The 22,804-nt window shown below is 31.0% G+C and overlaps 1 protein-coding gene across 1 annotated transcript; it reads right to left on the reverse strand.

The window, feature by feature from the left end:
* Window positions 1–4,885: 4,885 nt before the first annotated feature.
* twz (BTB/POZ domain-containing protein twz) lies at window positions 4,886–21,987 on the reverse strand. The gene is made up of 5 exons (XM_068768629.1): window positions 21,949–21,987; window positions 8,517–8,600; window positions 7,736–7,879; window positions 5,547–5,752; window positions 4,886–4,992 (listed from the first exon to the last, which is right to left on the reverse strand). The coding sequence occupies exons 3-5, from the start codon at window positions 7,861–7,863 to the stop codon at window positions 4,886–4,888; spliced, it is 441 nt and encodes a 146-aa protein (XP_068624730.1). The 5' UTR covers window positions 7,864–7,879; window positions 8,517–8,600; window positions 21,949–21,987.
* Between the last annotated feature and the right edge of the window lie 817 nt (window positions 21,988–22,804).

A 22,804-nucleotide genomic window follows, 5' to 3' on the forward strand; every position in this document is an offset into this window, starting at 1 on the left:
TTTCATTGTTTATTAATACAACACAGACGGATCCATTTTATCAATTTCATAATCTTATTTTCATTTCAAGTATGAATTGGCTTCCATAAAGCGTCTGCATATTGAATCACCATTGGGACGTACCTGACAAATAATCTTCGACGGTATTTAGTGTTTGTTTACCGCTAGCTCGAGGATCACAAGATAGCAAAGGCAATATTGATCTAAATATTTCTAATACGAAACTAGATTCCATGTCCCTTTTGATACAGTACATCTTTGTATACTGCTTCAATATCAAATCCAGTTTGGTTAATTAAATAATTTCGCAGAGACATGTTATACAGGGCGATTGGTTATAATTGTAAAAGGGTGAATGCATGGCTCATGTGCAAGTAATAGATCCACTGATCCAAATCGCAATATGTTTGGAAATAAGCGTAAAACTTTAAAGTTCTGCCGACAAATGACCTATAAATATTAAAATCTTACATCGATAATCAATCCTATTTCTATCTATATACTATTTATATCTACTAGTGTTTAGCTATGATTACTATAAACCCAAATATAATTCAGATGACGCCGCCTATTGTTTGAAAGAGGCGGTGCGTTGAACATGCGCCTGCGCAACCTATTCTGAGAATTTGAGCGAGACAGTCACGTAACTCTCTCTCTCTATCAAACAAGTAGAATATGTTCGAGATTGTTATACAAGGTTATATATATATGTACGCACTAGAATCCAAATTAAAACCAGCTTCATTTAATTTTAATATTTTGCTATTAATCTTTTATCCCGCGAGCGCATAAATTTATTAACATCGAAAGCTTTTATCTCACCTCAGTCAACATTTAATTAAAGCAGGAAATATTATACAATAATACTAATACTAACCATTGTTTGTGGAAATCCGAATAACCATATTTTCCACTTGTTCGGACTTCTCTATAATGTATTTTCTACAATTTGAAATAAAAGTGTGTTATAAACACCAAATAATCTTCGAATAACTCAAACTCAATCGTACAAACTTCGTTAAAAGAATATTTATATAATAAAGGAATTATAATATAAATAAAAATATATTAAGAACATTTTAAAGATCAATCGAAAGTGGTCTAAAATAAATAGCATTTTTTGCACCTAAAAATCGATTACAAAATATAAACATTAAATCACAAAATAATCAGTATTGCTTTGTAACGGCAAACCAAAGTTTTACACAAACATTCATTTTTGTAAAGTTCAGTTTAAGTTATGAACTGAATTACGACTAGCGCTGTTTGATGACAAATTTAGAAAATTTGCATTTTAATTTTGTTTGAATGGTATAATCGGTAAGAAACTTGTCAGATTTTGAAACAATGTATGCGATATATATAACTATACATATAACAATACATTGGAACACAAATTTCGTTGTATATTTTTACAGAGCCTATTGCATCTTGTTTGGTTACCATGTTTCTTACTTCCTAAAATAAATAAATAAATATTAAATCATAGGTCTCCTGGATAAAATCCGGTTAAGATCTACTCCAAGAATAGAATGATCTGATATTTTCCTATTTCTAAAGACAATAGGACCTATTACAATAACAATATGTGGTCAAAGGTAGTCATATTTTTATAAAAAAAAAACGTTTCCCTAGCCTATTTTATTTAGTAACTATGCCTCGTGACTTTTTGTTATTACTTTACCTATCTCACCAGAATTGAAGGTCTCAGAGCCTTTAGGACATAAAAGCTGTATACCAATGGTATTTCCTGGAAAACAACAAGCTAAGAAAAACTGTAACAAATAAAAAATAAATGTACAGCACAGGAACATTGTAGTTTGGTAATAAACTAACATTTTAAACATTTAACACGGGGATACATTAAAACTCTATTCTTTTTATTTATATCTTTAATGAAATCGTCTCAAATTACTTAAGCTTACATAATAATTATAATCTACAATCACATTATTAGAGACACATTGAGAATAATCAACAAATTTATATAAAATAATATGTAAAAATAAATTTAAACGAACATGATTATCTTTTCTTTAATTAACGTTTACATTATAAAAACCTATTAAAATTATTTGATTTCAGTTCAGCTTATTAAATTTAAAAAAAATCAGGCATTTGAAACAGTTTTAAAACAGATTCGCCGAGGACGAAAAACGTAAAAACTTTTTTAAAATAATCAAATCTTAAAACAATTACCCCATTTTCCAGAATATTCTTATTCATTTACATCTTTTAAGTACCGTTTTGTATTAAATGTACCGAGAATAAAGAATTAATAAACTAAAAGAATATGCAATGTACGTTGCCAATAAACGTTGATGTTTTTTAATTCAAACCAGAGATGGCGCTAAACCATAACACATTTACCGCTTTCAAAGATATTGAATGTCTTGGTAGACCAATAGTGTAAAATCACAAAAATTCACAGCAAAGAGAAAGAATCAAATTAAAAAACATGATATATCGGCGTAAAAACATTATCAAATACAACTATCTAATTGTTATTCCTAACAAAAATATTTTAAATGACACATTACACTTGAATGTTAATAATATGTTTTGAACTGTTTCATATTTTACATGAATTACCACGGTAAGAAAGTTGTTTGTAGAACGGTTTTTAAAATGACATAGATTCATTTTTTTTAGTAATGAATATTTCCTATGAAATAGCAACCAATTATTACTATTCTTTTAGCTTTCTTAATAAATAAAGAAATAAAAAACTGTTTACAATAAAGACTCGTAATAAGGAAAATGAAGTAAAGTTATTAATTTATTCGTACAACCAGTCTAACGTTTCCTCAGCCTCAAATTGTGTCATAAACTCAAGTCCCTCTACACTTATATATTATAAATAATATCTAATCTATAATAAATAACAAATAAATTCTTAAAGAACTTTAAATTCTTAATAATATTCAAATTCCTAAGACTCTTAGATAAACTTACTTCTGCCGTCTAGTAATTAAAAAAGTAATACAATGGACTTTAATATGGCTTAACGCGTATATTATAATTTTCACAGCTTCCCATTCCAGTATTTAATTATCAGGCGGTGTCGCCGATATTTCAATATTCATTTATTTTCTATACCTAGATGAGTTGTGGCAAGAATATTTATTTGCCAAAAGAACATGCAATTAAAATTTGTAAGTTAATATTGTTTTTAATGTCAGTGTTTTAACGTGGACAAATCATATATAATAGTTAGTTACTAAACACCTACATTAAACAAATATTTGAGTATGTTATTCATATTTATGTTATCATGTAAGTATTGTTGAAAGAGATTGTGAAATAAAAAATTGGACGACCGATGTGTAAAATTATTAATACAAATATTAAAAAAGATATTGCACATGCTTGGTTTTTTTTAGAACCTTAGCATGTGTAATCATATGGTTGTCATGTCTTTTAAAACTCTTCTATAAATTAGATCTAATAAAAAACGTTTTATATTTAAAAAATTGTTGTTGGTACGTGTATTCAGAATTAGCAATAGGTTTTTAACGAAACTAAAGATCGAATCGTAGTTATATTGTTATTGGATCTGTAACTAACAGAAAAACCGATTGGTATATGTGTAGCGAAATAATCACAGTTGTCAAAATGTTTTCGCTTATGTCAATCCATCGGTCTACGCATGCGCAAAATGTTAGGACGCGCGGCGTATGATTTGTAGGCGGTTGTCAAAACCCCGTCTCACGCCGAAAAATATTATGAAATATATAATGACGAACGGCGTCAAGTGACGTTAGTGTTATTGTTTGTGAATTTGTATTAAATCTTTACTTCTGTGATGGAATGTGTAATTAAATACTATCTTATATCAATTTTGAATCAATGTTTAATATTTACAAATGAGCGGTGAAAGTTTTATGTAAAAATTATATCATTCGCATTACGAATAATTTATTACGGCGTTGGTGTGCCTGAAGTTGTAGGTGGATGACCTTAAATAAACTGTCTATCTTTGATCCAAGTGTTTTAATTTTTGTGCTCCAGCTCATTAGGTTATGTCTCTAACATTGCCTACCTGCCCTGATAAACTCCACCACATATGTAGACCCAAGCGATCGCGACAGACATACAGACTAATTTATATATATGTAATTATAATAAGAATAATATCATAATCTACAATATAGTCATATATAATATACGATAATAACAAATTAAGTTCTTACAATACAAAGATTTGTAATGATAAATTAAATATTATTATGATTTAAATATTTTGACTAAACAGACATTTGCAGGTGAGGAACTTAAGTTTGCATCCGGCGTCACTGGCTCTGGAAATGAAATATTTAATAACTTGAATACTTTTCACTATCGGGGCGCATATACATGTTGTGTGTTTTTTTGAATTCATTCATGTTTATAACCTTACCTAACCTTAAGAAAAAAGGGAAAATGTAGTCTATTTTGAATAAATTCCGAAATTACATAACACACATACACTTTGTGATTGTAAAAAATTTGAAAGAAGCACATATTATTATACAGACCAGCAGAGAAGTACCATTATAGTGATTATTTTATAAGTAATAAAAATTAGTCTTTCGAGACGGTCATTAAATCAAATTAGAACATTAAATCTAAATTTGGCAGCTATTTTGGTAGCTTTGGTAGTAGGGCTATTGTATGGACAACATAGATAAGGTCGCGAGAAGTTTAGACACGGGCAGCGTAATAACGTTCATTGTGACGATCTTTAGTGGAGGCCTTACAGGGCGTCGATAGTCTTAAAAATAATTGCGACTAACCATAGAAAATATAGAAATTGTGTCAAGTATTTCTATTTCCTTTTTGGTCACCACACCAGTATAAACCCGTATATAAGTTGAATTAAATAGATGCAATTTTACCTAAGTTTTTAATTGAAGTTTTCGGGAACATCGCCCAAGATTCTATTAGCCTGTTGATTTTGCGAGACGTTTCTCCTATGTAGGATCCAATATTCTTCAAGCGCACACATCATATCTGTAAAAATATCATAATTTCAGGAAGTCCACCGCTAAACCACTATATAGCTTTTATAATAATCATCTTGTATGGATATGATAGTTAACAAAAGTAATTTCTTTTATCCGAGATGATCCAGATGATAGTTTGTACATAGATGGTTATTAGATGTAATGACAAGTAATTTTTTTTGTAACAATGAAAACTATATTTTAAAACAAAACAATTTAAAAAAAATTACAAAAGCTAGCAGATTAAAAGAATGAAATGAAATGTAGAAATAAATTAATAAAATTAAAATTATATTTCTAATCTCATCAAAATTCTGATAGCTGCTTATTAAAATTAATTATTGTTTACTATCTGTTACTGCAGACTGTGTACTACCTGAAGTTAGAGAGACTTTATACAAGATGATTGGGAATACGAGTAGGAGTTTTTTTGAAGCTTTTTGCTGACAAATTAGCTATTGATCCATTGAAAGCTTTTCCAATCACCTATATTTAAAAGACATCACGACGAATGTATACAAATAAAAGTGTAACGAAGACATTAAATCTTTATATGCTTACCGAATAACTGAAAGTATCTGGCTTCTTCCATTAGAAGATCGAAGTCCTCAAAGTTACTAGGTAGAAGTAGTTTTTGGTTTCGCAGGAAATTTAAAATGTGACGGAACATATGACCGTCGCGATCTATAAAGTAGTGTTGTTTCAGGCTGTCCAACACGACCGGTAGCGAACCAGAAAACATCCTTCCAAGCCTCGAGTTCCTGTAACTGGAAAGTAACAAAAAAAAATCGATTTAATTTCATATTCAATATTTCTGTCGTCGGATGTCTATTGCATTACATAGGCCTCTGCCATATTCATCATTGTTGACTCATTTACATGGTTGATATTTTTATATTCATATCAAAAATTGTTAAATTTCATATTTATGAAGAGAAACTGATGTGTTTCTAGTCGGCCGTCTCCACTCAGACTGGTATTCAGTGCCATTCAAAAGAGCGCGTATTGAATTGAATTCATTCAAAAAAATCTTCATTCATATCACCTGTTCGGGTGAATTGCCTCAGACCTGAGCGGCATAGACGAAAAATACTTAGCTGGTGTATTTATTTTTTCAAATAAAATATATTTACATAATTTAATAAACATCGAAATAGTCTGGATGCCTAAGGTCATTCCTAAGGTGTACAGGTGTGTGTGTTTTCAACGTTTGCACACAATCATTTTTCGACAATTTTCTTTTAAATGTAGCAATGTGAACTTTCTGAATATATTCCAGTATTCTATTGTAAAGGCCTCTATTATGACCGTAGAAAGATTTGCTTATTCGATGAAGTACAGTCTTAGATTTTTAATTTGGCCGGTAGTGCACTATAAAGCTCATAGCTATGAACTATGTACTAATATTATAAAATGTCTAAATCATAAAACCTTTTATAAAATTACCGCAAACTCCGGAATCGAATGTTTTCATCATAACCATTTAAGTCAGAACGTCTACTGCTGCTCCCCCCTCCGAAATAGCTATCTGAAGAACGTAACGAGATTATCTGTCCACCTTGTGAATAGAAGTTCCACACTACGCTATTGTACACGGGATAACATAAACGTAACACCGCAAGAACTGAAGACATTAGCTGAGGACAATTCGATTGCCGAATAATAAGTGATATTAGGTCGCGATAAGTCGCTAGATGCGGGCAGCGTATGACACACCATCGTGGCGACTTTTGGATGATGTTATAGTAATTTTTCATGCGATAAAAATGAAGAAAACTTGACCTATTATCAATAAACAGTAGCTTGGACACTTCACAAAATAGACAAGTAGTTTAACGCGGACTAGACTTTTTCATTTATCTAATTGCACTCGACTAACAAAGCCGCAGCGCAAGTACAAAGGGATAAAAGCGTAATACGCGATATCTCACGGGAAAATATTATTCAAAAAGCGGCACTCGCTCGAGGCATCGCCCGGGGTTAAATAATCGTTTGTACCTCAGTCTGCTAAATGTAGGTGAAGCCTAGTTTATAATTTAAAATGAACGCATTCGAAATTACAAAACGTGTCAGTTTCATGGTTAAACCAAAAGACGCTGTACACGATTTCAGAGTTACGAAATTCTGTGCTTATTAAGCTTTAAGATTCTTTAGTAGGCATGTAAAAAAAGACATTCTCTAGGATTGCTGGAAAATTGTCTGTTAATTTTATTAATTTTAACTAAGAGATAATTTTAAAAAAAATATTTTTTTTTGTTAAAATCTGTTGAAAAGTTGAAGTCGACAGGCTTGGTAGTGCACAGAACAGAGGATCGCTAAAGCATTAATGTTCTGGAGTGGAGACCATGGACCCTATTAAGATCTGCAGATAGACGCAGACAACATACTACCAGTCCTATTGTAAATTTATGGGATGGATCCATATCCAATAGTGAAGATCTAATACCTTACTTGCAAGAAATCGCGGAATAAGGGAAGACCTAATAATTCTTTCTGAATTATTATTACACTGGTTATATTTTATGTTAATAACAAATTGATAGCGATATGCACAATACTATAAAAATGTTAACAACAAACGCCTTTAGCGATCTGCTAAAAAGAAGCTATAATTGCTAACAGATATAACTTGGTAGTGCTACAGAAACAGCTCTACCGCGTCTAAGAAGTACGCGGCGAGGTTGGTTGAGGAAGCATAATACGTAAATAATTCATTAAAAATCATGGAAAATAATATAAAATTGACTTACGTTGTGAGAGTCAGCAACGTGCTGGTGTAAATCACTCCTCCGACGTCAATATGCACCGGCGCCAGGAACGGCGGTGAGCGAGCCACTCGGGGCATATACGCATTGTACTCAGATCGTCCGTAGTGCATCTTTATCGGTGAAAGCCTGGAGATAATTTTACAATTATTACGTATTGTATGTCTTATCACTTCGCCGAGCCATATGTTGAATTTCGTTGATTATAATAAACATAGGATGTCTGTGTGCTATTGGGATTTATTATACCGGATTATCTTCTACACGGTGATCTTATGATTATGCAGCGGAAGGCATGCCACACATACATAAGACCTCGTTAAAATTGTCGAAAAATCTAGATATGCCAGTCTTATATACCAACAGTGAATGCCATACGGCTAAAATGATAACGGCCGTCTAGAAGACCACGGTCATCTATAAGTCTGTTGTCGAAACATTGGCGCTGGACTTGTATCTTGATCATCTACGGGTAGCTCCATCTCTTCAGCAGAAGTATATCCAGTACTGGACATATGTCAATCTTCCAATACGGCCGGTTAAGTCTCTACGGTGCGACTAAATTATTTTTGATATTTTGTCCATTAGCTGAGACAATAATCCGTGTTTTAATTTTTTAAATCTATTTTTAATATAATTAATTTTATAAAAATATAAAACTCGACACAGATTGTCGTAAGATATGATTGAAATATGAATCTCAAATACCTTCTAGAGCAAAGATGTAATATTTTATAATAAAAATCATAAAGTCAATTTTGATTACCTGGAATGTCTTCGATTTCGTATCTGGTTAGGCGGCACCGACCGACTTGAACTTGAGCTTTGTGAATCACAAGAGTTTTCGCACCTACAACAAGAAATTTATATTAGCTCTTTCAACTAGATACTTAAATTCATTATTTCAGTAGTAATATGTCCTCTACTGGATATGGGATCATTGATGGGTTCATCTATCTGCACAACCTTTACAAGGTCACGTCTACCTTGTTACTAGATATCCTACACAAGGCCGGAACGTCCATCTGTTCTGTGCGCTACGTCACCGATCTCGCACAGAAATTACGAGCATAGCCCTCTTCATGGTTCGTTCAGTGGCTGTGAGAGCTCGCCAATGACGGCCGAAATAAGAGGACACTTGTGTACGTTGAGAGAATTTAAAGAATCCAATTTAACAAAAACTCAAATTGGACTCTGAATTCTCCATTGATATTTTTTTTAAATATTGTGATATTACGTGAAGTGATTTTCTTCACGTTTGGATCAATTTGCATATAAACGATTCGTATCAATTTTGATCATGTACAATATGCTCCATTACATGTAAAATGATTAATCGTTAGATTACGAGAGAGTTGCGTTGAATCTAATCAATCAAGATCATGAACGTTTTGCACCCTTAAAATTATACGATACGATTCGCTTGCAATAACAAATATATTTCCGTTTAAAGTTAAAGCTTTGAACATTTTTTTTATAACGTTCTAACTTTAAACGCTATGAAATAGCAAAAACTCGAAACCCTTTTTTCTGATATCAATAGATTTCTGTTACGTTAATTTTGGACGCTCTCGAAAGTTCGCGATCATCGCAAACACCATCAATGATTATCATATAAGAGAAATTAAGACAACTGTTTCTTTTTGCTTTTCGCATGACGACAATTTTAAGTCACATATAAAATGTTAAATCTAATAAGAACTTTTCAAATTAAATATTTGGACACCTATCCCCCGATTTACACGGTACTTGTTTTACACGTTTTCGCTTTTACACAGTTTTCCAAATAAGTTTTTTTTTGTTTTAATAACCGATTTTATTACCATCTCTCATAATGTTTCAAACAACGTTTTTCTCAGGAACGTATTTACCGTGTAAATCGGGAGGGATAGGTGTACTCATATTTCTAGAGTTTGCATAGTGTCTACTGGAACGAAATCCGAACAAAATTGTTTTTAAAATTAGATTCCAAAATTTTCAAATAAATTAAATTTGACTATCTTTACCTTCCGTATAGAAAAAAAAATCATGTAACTTATTTTAGAGTTATCACTTTACTCTGGGTAATTGGAAATAGCTGTAGAAACTATCAAATGACTAATGAGGTATACACACACATCTTTAAAGCTTTTACACCTATATCAAATCAACTGGTACATAACGTTAACTATATAAACTATCTGTATATATATATATATATATATATATATATATATATATATATATATATATATACAGACATCTCGCACTTATATACGCTCGTATATGGTGCGATTATTCATATGTATTCATTACATACTCGTAAAAGCGTAAGAAATCACTCACGAATGTTGTAACAGGGAGGGTTTTGCGGGTTTCATCGTCACCTCTTTAGCCCGGAGGGCGCCGTGCACTCTTACCTGTCTGGTTTCATTATAAATGTGCCCGTGGCTATTTTCCCACTCTTCTACGACCAAATACCTGGCCACTGAATAACCGTAACTGACTAAACAAAACCAATGCTTGATTATTTTTACGTATATGTAATGTACAATTAAGTTTATTTTTAAAAGGTTTACACGAAGACGACCGGCAGATGAATTTACGCGAATATTAGAAGTACTAAACGTATTCACTTTTCTTTAAGCTGTATCTGAGACTTCCGAAAAAAGTATATATATAAGCTGATTATTTATCCCCGTATATTTTTTTTTGATGATGAAATCTCTCTTAATTAAATTACACAAATCTATTTATAGAAAAGAACGATTCAAAGGAGTTATATTTATATTTGAATAACACTATGTTATAGTTATTCACAAGCAAAAAATTAATGTATCTACTTAAAGGATTCGGACGAGCGTAATTTGAAATATACGTCGTTCGTAGCGCGCGGGCAGAGTCGAACTGAAGACTGAGCGAAGCGAGTGCGGCGATGTACGGAAGTTTCCCCCCACGAACAATGAAGCAAGTCGTACGGCGATTTAATAATTAATAAATATCATCGTCCTAAAAGTACAAATCGAATATTAAAAATTAACTAACTTATACATTTAATAATTTTAACTCTTTGCATATAGAGCAATTAGTGTTTAAAATCTTTTATGAATGTATATGCATTATAAAGTCACCACTTTGAAATGTTTGGTTAATTTATTTTTTATTGAAATGTCACGGGCCAGTAATTTCTGACAGTAACAATCTGCGTGGACATAAAAAAGATAATAGTGATTCTAATTTTGATTATGTTTTTAGTTGCTATATTATCATTACGTTATATACTATTTATTAAACCATTGATTTGAAAGGGTGTACATTATTGACGGCAAACGAGCTTTACATTTATTCTAATAAAGCTCTTATAAACAATCGCCATGTATTACGCACTTGATACAGTCCATAACGCATTAAGATTGGTAGAGTAGGTAACTCAATACGAGATTCATAACTCGGAAACATCAATTCACTACACTAATACTAAAGTTCATACCAACAGTGTTAACAACAGTTAATATAAACAAATAAATAAGAAAAGATTTATTATTATTAGTTACAAGTCAGAAATTTCTACAGAAATTATTTTTTTAGTTGCGATTTGAATTATTGCGTTATAAGGAAAATGAAACTTTCAAAGTCCGTTGTTTGTGTTCAACGTTGTCTATAAATAAAAAATCAATACAATCGGAACATTAATCCATCGATCGAACCAATACTGATCGAAGTCAGTTAGATGTTTTTATTTATTGTTGTATTATATTTATAATATGTATTAAACCTTATTTATTATAAGTATATATGTTATATACGTATGTATGTCTATATATGTCTATGTTTGTTTATGTTTGTTTATGTATGTTTATGTTCATTTGTTTGTGAATATGTATTTTTTGTACACGTAAACTAACCTTTATTAGTACTTTTACCTTTTCCATACCATGGTTGTCTGTAAGAGATTGCCTTGTGTGATAAGACCGCCTTTAAATATTTCTTTAAATGTTTTTTAACGTGTACAATAAAGAATATAAAATAAATAAAAAAATAAATTAATTAAATTGTTTATTGAATTCAAGACGCCATGATGTCAACGACATTTCGACGCTACAATGAATTACTTGCTTATGGTATACCTTCATACAGTTACGAAAGCGTTATACCAATGAGAGCTTATATTATTTTTGTTCCCATTACTTCCATCTAAGGAAGAAACGCCTCAGGGTTTGCCAGCAAGAGTTGAGAAAAGTTAAAGATGAGAGGCGTATGCGCCTGCGGAGACTTCGCCCCCGGCGACCGAATACACAGCCGCTCTGCGGCACTATATCTTCGTATGCCAATTCGTTGATACCAAAAAGTCAGTGCGATGTAAATCCTCGACCTCTTTAAAATATTTTCGAAGTGAATTTACTACAACTTGACGTAAAAATTGATACCGATAACCGTCACTGGTAATGTTTTAAATTTTTAAAAGCGTCGTATATATATATATATATATATATATTTATATATATATATGTATATATATATGTAATATGTATATATATATGTAATATGTATATATATATATATATATATATATATATATATATATATATCAACGTTGTATGTATTTTTCGTGTTAAGATAACTTTAATATTATGATACCATATTAAACATTTGTCTACATCTTCAGTGGGAGTGGATGTCCGCCCACAAGGTGGACAGGAAACCTTGTCAAAGTTATCGGAAAACGCTGAGCCCAGGCTTCTTTCAACAAGTCCTTTTGAAAATCTATTTTTGAAAGGCAGTATTTGTTTATCAGTGGCCTTCCTATGGCCAAAATTATCATGAGATGTTTATCTCGTTTACAGGATTAAAACAACATTCCATCGTTTCAACCGTAGGATGTCCATTGCATGACCTAAGCCTCTCCATCGATTTGCAATTGCAACGGTTTGAAGCGGCCTGCATCCAGTATACTTGATCAAACTATTTTGAATCAAATATTATCTGTAGATCACAGTAATGCTCAGGGCAGTATTGTTGCAAAACAGGCTTAGTGTCGAAATTCGAAGCTACATACATACATAGTGTTGCTGTAACGGAAAATTTGTATAATACCATCATTAATGGTTTTAGCACTGATAGATATTTCATTTATCTATAATCGCCTATATAAATAGACAATTTAGTTTTGTTTACTTTTACAATCTCCGAAAAACTTTTGTTAACATTTCAATTATAATTAATTAATGATTTAAAAGTACAAATTTATTTTTATTTTGTTGACAAAGAAAACTGAGTTAATTAAGAGTAAAAACTGTAAATACGAATTAAATGGATTTTATAGACAATTTAGTTGCAGGACTTTTTAATGACGCCAACCTCTTTCGTTACGACGGAAAACTTGTTTCCACAGATGTTTACTTTTAAAACACTAAATGTAAACAACCCTAATGACGTTATATCGTAAATTATATATTTAATGAAAGCTTATTCATTGTAAATCATCTCTAAGTGCCCATGCACTTGAAAAATATTTGTAAAAAATCTAGTGTCGTATCTAAGTTCCTTGGTCTAGCGATCCTAAATACAATGATAGAATCGTGTTTAGGCTGTACACTAAACTCGGTGGTAAAATTTTTATCAGTATCTAGGTGGTAAATCCAGCGATACTGAATACAATAACCGAAAGTTAGCCGGTAAAAGCAAATTAATATCAAAAGCAAACATGATATAACTCTTAAGTCATCTATGAAACCAGTAACAAACGATTTTACTGATGGCAAAAAAAATCGTTTTGCCTAAATTAATTTTAGATTTAATTAAAAAATATAAAACAATGTTCAGTGTTATTTGCCTCATAGTTAATTTTTACGTTTTAAATAGCTACAGTGCGATTACCTTCGACCAACTTTTGGTTCATTTTTCATATATTTGAACAATTGTATTAATGAATGTAAAAATACACAAAGATATGTATTTATTTTCCGGCTTATTAATTATAAATACAGTAGGGACATAAAAAGTGAATGCAATTATTTTATCCTTTTGTTAGTCTCATTAAGCGGTAACCTCCACGTTTTTAAAGTTCATATAACAATTATAAAGCGTTTCGGTGAAAATTATAAAGAATTTCATGGTGGATTAATAAAAGTTCAGAACTAAACTTGAACGCTGGAGGCTAAATTGTAAAGTGAGACGGCTATTGCGTGAACGTTCTTCAAATGATTATTATGTTTTAAGGTTTTATTTAATATTTTAATACAACTGGTCTAAGAAACCTGGCGGAGTCGTTGTCATTATTAGCTCGCGGTGTTTGTTTTCTTTCTATTTCCAGGCGAACCCGGTACGATACAAAAGCAAGCGGGATTTTCCCGCGGCGACGCTTTAGGCGGGTATGCTCTACCGTACGAATCGTAATTACTTGACGCCGCCGGCTGCGTGGCCCAACCGCCTGCGGTGCAAAGCCAACGCAACCGAGCAGCGTCCTCCTGAGAATTCCTACAATAATTCTTTACGCACAAAATCAATAATACATCTAGTATGCCACTATATAACACATAAAATATCGAAATCAATCGATCATTATATCTATGTAATCGAGAAGAGCTGAGACTAATTTGCCTATATTTTGTATTTTTATTAGGACACGAGGAAAATGGTTTAACCCTTAATAGCCTGATTTACGATAGTGATTTTTTTTTTAAATATTACTGTGTTTGCTTGAGGGTCTAGATGAAGGGAAAAATTGATTTTTTTTTTAAATTTCGTTGGAAAGAATATTATACAACAGTAAAATTCGTACAGCCAACCTATAAAAAAAACTAATAGTAATGTGAACATTCGGTTTAAAAGATTGGTATCAAAATTGAAACTCTAGGCTATTAAGGGTTAAGAAAAGAAAATATTGCATTGATAATACTGCAATTTTATTTTATCATTATCAAATACAGGTTTATTGGAGATAGTAAAAACCATATACAGATGAATGTACAGGTCTTTTGCTAACAAATGAACAACATATGAAGGTCTTAAAGGGGTGACCTTTAAGACCTTTACTCCTATGTCCAATCACCTAGTAATTTTTTTTCTATTGCGATAGACCAATCGCCTTTGACAGCAGGAAGTCTGTGAGAGTATTTATATTCCTGCGTCACAAACACTATTACGGTTCAGACAAGAAATTGTATTGGAAACTGTTTTTTGTTTAATTCGATTAAAATAATTGTCTTTCATAGAACTTAGATATACCAAATTTCACATCTGGTACACCGATAGGAAAACAATCCTGCCATAGTTTGTGACCAGTGAAGTGGCTTAAAAAATTAAAAAAAAAAAGTTTTATTTTATAGCGGGACAAAATAACTCCAAATAGGGAATGGGTTATTTAGCTGCAGGCGATGCGCAACGCCTTTGGGTACAGTCAGCATTCTATTCAGCCATTGAATTCAAGTACCCTGAATCTATAAGCTATATATTTAACATAATTTTAAAGTTACCTTAACACGTCACTTATTATTATACTCGTAAGAAAACTTTCTTCATTTGTGTAGTTAAGATAGACTGTATACTTAAATTGAAAACAATTAAATTTTGACGTTCAATATTATTCATATAAATATGAATAAATTATTGAGTTACCAGTTATGTTTACTTAATCTTAATTTTTTTATTGACATAATGAGAAATAAAAACGGTGAGAAATAAAGCCAGGCCTTGATATTTAGGATATATGAAGTTATGTAGCTCCACCTTTCTATCGCTCAATTATAAATAAAAAAATGAATCATATCGAGTACATAAACCATTTAATTTCGGCGTAGGCATACAATGAGAGTACCGACTGAGTGACCGAAGGCTACGCCCCGGGGCTCCTCTGCTGCTCGCAGTTCCCTTTATCAATAGTTGATGTTTTTGCCCAAGGCACGGCTAGTTCCAGCCGCCCTGAGCTATACGCTATAAATGTAAAGCTTCTAAAACGAAACAGAAGTGTATAGATGAAAGTTTCTCTATGATAAAACTAGAAATTTAGTAAGTCTTAGATATACACATAATTCCACGAAAATAACACTATGGCAGTATGTGGAACTGTGAGCTTGCCAAGTAAGAGACCACGTTGCATTACCGAGGATCATCACTGAGGCACTTAGGTTGAACGAGAAGACGTTTCAGACAGTTGGATTTGTCCATTAAAGGCTTTCTTAAAGTTTGTCTTACCTAGTTTGATTGCCAATGTGAACACAGCTTTCTAATTTACTATGATCTAATTGATCAAGCGACGCAGGTTCGGTGAGTGAAAACTGTCATTTTCATTTTGTCAATACTATAGCTATTGCTAAATAAACAACAGTCACATACATGCATGTTACACCGTTCTCTGGGTTCCGTAAAACTTTGCGACCGTGTACGCTTTTACAACAAACTCTTGTAATGCCTCTATACTATCATGCAATACATTTAAAGTTTTACAGACTTCGTTATAGACAAAATTTTTAAAACGTGTTTTCAAAATACAATCAAATATCATATTATAGAAATCATACAATAGCAAACTTGAGAGATGTGAAAAAAGCCTCTGAAGCAAACTTAATTAATTTCAACTCCCCATTTATCATATTTCCGCCTATCAATGTAGAATTGTTTTTATTTTTAATTTCTTAACATTTAACGAACAATAAACTAGAGATACACGTCACGATCCGCCTTCGGCTTCCTATATAGAACTGTAGTGGTCATAAATTATCATTTAGCCACATTGGCCGCAGAACTTCACATGCAAATATGATTATTTTATAAAAGAGACAATGTTGGCAAAAGGAGAAACGTATAGGTAGGGTTGTAACGATTTTAAAAATAATGAAACCTGTTTTGTTATTTTATTAATTTCAAAAAATAGATTTAAGTTTCGAACAGTCCATTAATCATTAAAAAAAAAAAAGTTTCTCTTTCAGATTTTAATCGACTTTATTTTAGAAATTTCCTAATATTTTGTAGAAAATTTTTGTTTGTAAGACTAAGAAAATTGCAATTAAATAATTTCAGAATATATGATGGCTATTATGAAATGCGTGTTTGCAATTCGTTTTGTTTAGTACTTTGCGCGTTTAACAGAACAGGCGCTGTATATTTATACGTATTACGGTCAATTTTTATCGATCGCATTTATTATTTAACACTTAATAAAAAGTAGTGATCACTAAGGTGTTATAGTAATTTATTCATTATTAAAAATGCGAAAGGCCAATAATTTCCGGCAGTTAAAAATCTTTCTTAACAGACAGTTTACCAATAAACTTAACTTGCTAAGAACAGATATGTCACATATATTATGATCACCGGTGTACTTTATAGGCTTTATATATATTAGAGTAATTTTATAGAAACTAGAATCTACTTATGCTCTTCTATGGTGGCATCCCAAAGGTTCCTAATGAAACCAGATCCAAGAACCCATGATAACTTAATCGGATTTTTTCAGTCACTTTCACAAGTATTCTCAGTTCACCGTAATTTAAACTGTATTAGCAATTATTCTTTATCTTTACTGTTACTCGAGAAAATGTTTACACAGAATTATTAACGAGTAGAGTGTTAACTAATTCCATGCCGCGCTATGAATGTGTTAACACTCAACCGCGCTGCGCTTCAGTTCAGGCCATTTGCAGTTCTCATTGAAAAATAAAGGATTCTTAAAAAATGATTTGTAGGGTCGAATGTAACTTTACATTACGTATGCGCGTACGTAATGCATATTAAAATTTATAACTTTTACCCGCCAATTATGGCTTTGCAGTGTTGAAAAGGTGTAAAGCATACGTCTTAAACTACTTTTATAAATTTTTATATTGTGGATCGTATGCACCTCACGCGGCCTGAATGGAAAATCTTAAAAAATTGCTGTGGCACGGAATGTGTTCAATTAGTAATTTTGGTAACTTGGGCTTTTACAATACGATTCGTCATCGTCAAAACAGCGTTATATATTACTAATGTTTAGCTACACTGTACATAACCTATAAAAGATAGTACACCTTGGAATTGGAAATGTAAATAAATATTTAAAAGAAATAATATATAAAAGTCCCGATTATTTATTTTTTTTCCTGCGCTACTCAGATCTGAGGTATTTATAAAAAATGGTAGACTAGTAACAAGAGATGTAATCCATACTAAACTAAGCTAAATTGATATGTGCATTTTAAATTATCTCCCACAGTTTATATAATTTAAAAGAATATATATGTATTAATAATAATATTTAAATCCAAATTCTTCACCATTTCAGCCCATATACCTACTGAAAGGTTAAAGCATCCCCTAAAGATATCTATGGGGGATATACCATAATCGCCACGCTTGGAAGGCCGGTTGGCGATCGCAGCATGATATTATAGTATGCAGAGGACGCTACTTTCCATCTTCTGGAAACTTCTTCGTTAGCGATTCTTTATAATTAATACATATGGATTGTATCTCTTAAATCTAACCTGAGATCTACGATCTGAAGTCTCACTCTACCACTGGACTACCACTGCCCGAAAATGTTTAACATTTTATCTAGGAGTAATTAATTTTTCATGCAAAATATTTATAGTGTAGACATTAATTATATCAGTTTAATATATAATAATATATTTAATAATGGTCTAACAAATTTTAAGAATGATTTATTAATATCAACAAACAAGCTAAACTGTTGTAGTAACGAAGATTAAATCACTTCTTACTATCTATACTATATACTCTCAAAATTAATACACCTTTTTTACATAGTACATAAGTTCCTTACAATGTACATAGTACGTGGTGTTTCTTACAGATACTCTATTAAAGATATGTTACGTAAATAATGCCAAAAGAAGTGGTATACAGAAAATCGAATCTTGAAATCCTCAATTGTTCAATTCAAAGTAAATTTCGCAAAAAACTTCTTACTCAACAGAACTTATCGTAATAAAAAATCTATTACCATAGAGAAATCTTTTAAACGATTATAAATGCATTTAAATGTGTAAACGATAACATAGTTTAAAATATATCTAACCTTTTTTTTGGTTTCGACGTGAAATCTTCAGGATGTTTAAGATTCCCGAAGGGGAAGGCGAGGATGTTGACTTCCTAACCACTAAAACCCCGATAGCCGTAAGGATTTTTTTTATTATTAGCAAATCTTCGCACTGTTCTATTATGCGCAGCCCGTTCAGGGTATGCGTAGTTCACGATACTATTAAAACACTTGCGCCATAACGATGGAGAGACCACGTCGATTGATCGTTCTCAGAGTCGCTATTGCTAATGGGAGTTTAGGGTCCCCACCATATTTACCAACGACTCCAAAGATCCCGAAAAGTATCTAATATAACGTATTTAAATTAAATTTCTCGAATAATCATAATTAATATCTTTTTATTGTACACATGTCTAAACAACGTTCGCTTTTTATTTATGCGTATTGTAAAATTTTTCGCTTAAGCACTTCTAACAAAAACATTCTTTTATAAGATAGCTTTAATAAAAATAAACAATTAAAAAAAACTGTCAGCGGAGAATCAAGCGAAAGCCAATTTGAAAAAAAAAAAACATTAAAATCAACCGAGAAAAATGGTATAAACGTTATTTACATTCGCTAAGCACCGAAAAATATGATTTGTTAGAGCAAAGTATATCAATTATAATAATTTAAATGCAAGCAAATTAAATAGTAAATAAAAAAATTTAGTAATTGTTGACGTAACAAAACCCAATAAGATTAAATAATAAAACTGTTTAATAAACGCGCGTCTAATTGGACAAAATCCGACAAAAATTCATAACACAAAAAATTTTTAAAACAAAATATAGGAAATCTATGAAGACCTATGTCCAGGAGAGGATATCCACGTAGCTCGCGGAAGTCGCAAAAGATAATCTTAGATCGAAATAACAAATTCGATTCTATACTAGATATCATACATAACGCATTCACCCCTATAAAGCTTGTAGATCTATAAACAATCACCTTGTATAGTATGTACTATATATTTTATCATCATTATGTCAGCTGATATCACCCAAAGATCGCAGTTATCACCGGTCTTACGCTGCGCATATCCAGAGACTAGTATGTATATACTATATGTGATAAAGTATATACTGTATGCTTTATGCTACAAATAACTATAACAGTATTAATATGAACTCCGTTAACAAATTCATAATTTTTTTTAATTGTTCTGTCGTAAATTAGCTTAAATTGAATATATGTACTTCATAATTGACGCATGTATCTAAAAATGTTTATTTTTGGTTATGTAAAAATCGTCTGCTCATCTCGGAATAATTAAATCAATATAGAGCTAAATAAAACTGAAATTCTGATCAATGTATATTTGACAGATTAATTTCTGAATTTAAATTAATTAAAATCATAACAGCATTAAGAACTGGCAGCAAAAAGTTAAACTATTAGTAAACAGCTTTAAATTATTTTATTAAAAATAAAAATATAATATATGTTAAAGTGAGACTGTGGCAACCTTAGCGTACAGCGCTCAAGGCATCGAGGCACCAAAACCCGCAGGGGCCAGAGCCTCCGCCAGCAATACCGAGGAACACCTAGCAATGGATCGCCAGACACCCCGAGCGATACCGCAGGCACTCCGCAGTACAATCATTTCGAAAATTATTTCGAATTTACCTTCAGCTAAATACGTACGAATGCATGCCCCACTTAAGAAAACCACCTACACTCAATCATCTAAATGAAGACGAAAAATAATTAAAAAAAAATTTTTAACTTTCAATATTACAAGGCACATTAGCACTAAAATTAATATCATTATCATCATTTTATGTAATTCTGGGGATAGCTCTATCCATGGCTAAACGTAATGTGGAAGACCTTAGACGGTTAAAATAATTATCTAACACTATATACTGAAAGTATTTACTTTATAATTCAATCCAATAATTAAAATAAACTGGCACATAACAAAAAAATAATAATAATAAAGATAAATAGTTAAAGGCAATTAAAACAAAATTTAAACAAACATCGTTACAATACGTTGACATTTTAAATAACAGACGCCATGATGGCACTACAACGCCCCTTCGCCCGCCTACTATAAACGTTGATTCGCTCAAACTATGGCGTCTAATAGATTTAACTCATAAAAACGCCGACGAAAACTAGCAGTTTTTTTTACACAAACAAATAACATTATTTTAAGAGTTTTCATATACGTAAACGCATTAATGACTAATACAGTAATAACTGAAATTAACCGGATCTTTTTACCTATCATATTTAAAAAGGATTCTAAAGCATTCTATAATATCTAGCCAGCATTACACATAATGATAAGAAGCTTCGCCGCTCTGCAATTTAATATGCAAACTAGTAAAAACAACATTAGTCAAAAAAATAAGCTATTTAAATTATTTCTGTACAAAAGCACTAACAAAATTGTAAAATGTTGTTATAATACAATCCACATATTACTTGAATATTACAATATTATCCGCTTAGACTTGTAGTGTCAAAAGCAAAAAACATTTGAAAAAATTTCATCGAAAGTTTTAAAGTGAAAGCATAAAAAAAGTTTGAAAATTCAAATCGCTAAGGAATATAAAACATTAATTCAAGATTATACCAAAATGGCGACTTATATTTAAGATTTCTTAATAATAACAATTCAAAAGCGTAAAAAAATTTAAATCTTACCTTGCCTCAGTTTGTTTGTAAATTGTACATAACAAATCAAAGTAAACTCAATTCTCATAAGAAATAATGTTTTGTACTAATGTTTTAGAGTAATAATTCATTAGATAAAGTTTATAAATTAGTTACATAAACCCTAAACACAGGAGAGAAAGAGAACAACTGTCTTTTCGAATTTAAAACTTCTGTGCATCTGTAATATTGTCGTTAATGTTTATGCCGAAATTTTTAATTGGAAAACAATATTTACGAAATCTCATATTCTAATTTGAATAAAATTAAAAAAAAAACCTCAAAGTTGTAAGAATTAATAAAAACAAACGATTCGTTTAATAAGTTTTCAGTTGTACATAATATTAAATAAAAGTTAAATAATTTTTAAATTAATAGAAACGGCGCCATTGATAATCAAAGGAAATATTTCAAATATCCTGAGCCCAAATGGCTTTAACAGGTATAACACTTTTACAAAATTTAAACATTTTATTTATTTATTAGAAACAAATATAGTAATAATAAAGGACAATAGTTTGGTACTTACCAGTAATCCTAGTTGAATCTACGGACTGCTCTTCCGTGCTGCAACTGCCGAATGTAGTATAGTCGCAAAACACAAGTCGAACGGATTCGAAGTTCGAACGCAAATTTGTTGCCAGCATAAAATAATTTTACTTCGTTATTCAAATTCACAGAAAAAAATTTAATTACCAATGCATTAAAAAACCGTAAATAAAAGTGCTTATTAGAAATAAATCTTATTCATCAGAAGTTAAACAATCAAGACTACAGAAGAAAAACATTGCAATTAAGTTCCAAATCAAAAATTTAATAACTAGATAACATATATTGCACTATATATATATTATACGTTGTTAAGTATTATAATACAAAAAAATTCCGATATGGTAATCAAAAGTGACTTAATAAAACGAAAAACAGGCACATTTTTGTAAAAATCCTTTTTCTTAAAAAATGTAACTGTCAAGTTTTATAGGTTTGCTTCATGAAATTGTCTATTACATTTAAAAAAAATTAGAATTTGGTCCGTTTTTGATTAAGGAAAAAATGTTGATTTAGCACGTTATTATTTTTTTAATATATGGGTCGTTTAAAAGCTAAAGAAATTAATATTTGATAGATATAAAAATTTATTTCCAAAAAACTTATTTAATAATATATGTAATAGAGTAATTGAATAATGTAATTAAATAAATACTTCTACTGTTTGCATATTATTTTGATGCATATTATTCTATGCTCTCTAATATAATCGAGACATTGTCACTATCAACAAATTCATTTCGAATATTTGAAAAAATTTTAAATCATTGAGCACATATTTTTTTTACTTAGCAACACTGGTAATAGTTGAAGTGCTTTTGTAGTTATTTATATAT

Source organism: Battus philenor, unplaced genomic scaffold (genome assembly GCF_028537555.1).
Source record: "Battus philenor isolate CCGP_79_NKW_IND1 unplaced genomic scaffold, ilBatPhil1.0.hap1 SCAF_1, whole genome shotgun sequence".
In the NCBI taxonomy this organism is placed as follows: domain Eukaryota; kingdom Metazoa; phylum Arthropoda; class Insecta; order Lepidoptera; family Papilionidae; genus Battus; species Battus philenor.